Source organism: Penaeus monodon, chromosome 23 (assembly GCF_015228065.2).
Source record: "Penaeus monodon isolate SGIC_2016 chromosome 23, NSTDA_Pmon_1, whole genome shotgun sequence".
Taxonomy (NCBI): Eukaryota; Metazoa; Arthropoda; class Malacostraca; order Decapoda; family Penaeidae; genus Penaeus; species Penaeus monodon.
This window is the reverse complement of record NC_051408.1, coordinates 39,879,188-39,879,821: the sequence shown is the minus strand read 5'-3', so window position 1 is coordinate 39,879,821 and position 634 is coordinate 39,879,188. Positions and strand designations below refer to the sequence as shown.

General features: G+C 53.9%; 1 protein-coding gene across 1 annotated transcript in view; it reads right to left on the bottom strand.

Annotated features, from left to right (window-relative positions):
- Window positions 1-172: 172 nt before the first annotated feature.
- Window positions 173-634, bottom strand: part of LOC119588293 (acanthoscurrin-2-like) — a 14,691-nt gene continuing 14,229 nt past the window's right edge. The window contains exon 3 of the mRNA XM_037936985.1: window positions 173-631. Coding sequence (XP_037792913.1) covers window positions 231-631 — 401 coding nt within the window. The 3' untranslated portion in view covers window positions 173-230. The remainder of the gene's footprint in view (window positions 632-634) is intronic.

Sequence of the window (634 nt, the reverse complement as noted above, 5' to 3'; positions counted from 1 at the left end):
GTTGAGATTCAGATCTATGGAATGTTTATGAACAATGTTTTATTGCTCTCGAAAAGTTTTGGCAAGAAGAAAATTTCTTATCCTTTCAGAAACAAATGCAAGAAGAATGGAATAGAGTTATGGGTAGTGGAAATGGAAATGGAAATAGAATGAAAAATATCACTAAGGTCATTTCATTTTTAATTGGTGTCAGTGAATCTTCTTGGACGTTATCTTGTCCCGACTCCACATCACCAACCGCGGCCTCCACCGTAACCTCCTCCACCTCCGTATCCACCTCCACCTCCGCTGCCGTATCCACCTGAGCCTCCACCGCCTCCGCCAGACAGAGTTCCAACACCGACAAGCCTTGCTCTAACCACACTAGCGCCACCTCTTCCACCTCCTCCTCCTCCTCCGTATCCACCTCCTCCTCCGTATCCACCTCCTCCTCCCCCGTATCCACCGCCGCCTCCACCGCCGGTACTCGGAAGGGAGCCCACGCCAACCAGCTGAGCCCGGACCACGCTGGGGCCTCTGGAGCCGCCTCCACCTCCTCCACCATATCCACCTCCACCACCTCCGCCGCTATATCCACCTCCGCCGCCTCCACCGCTGGAAAGGGTGCCAACCCCGACGAGTCGAGCTCTGACTA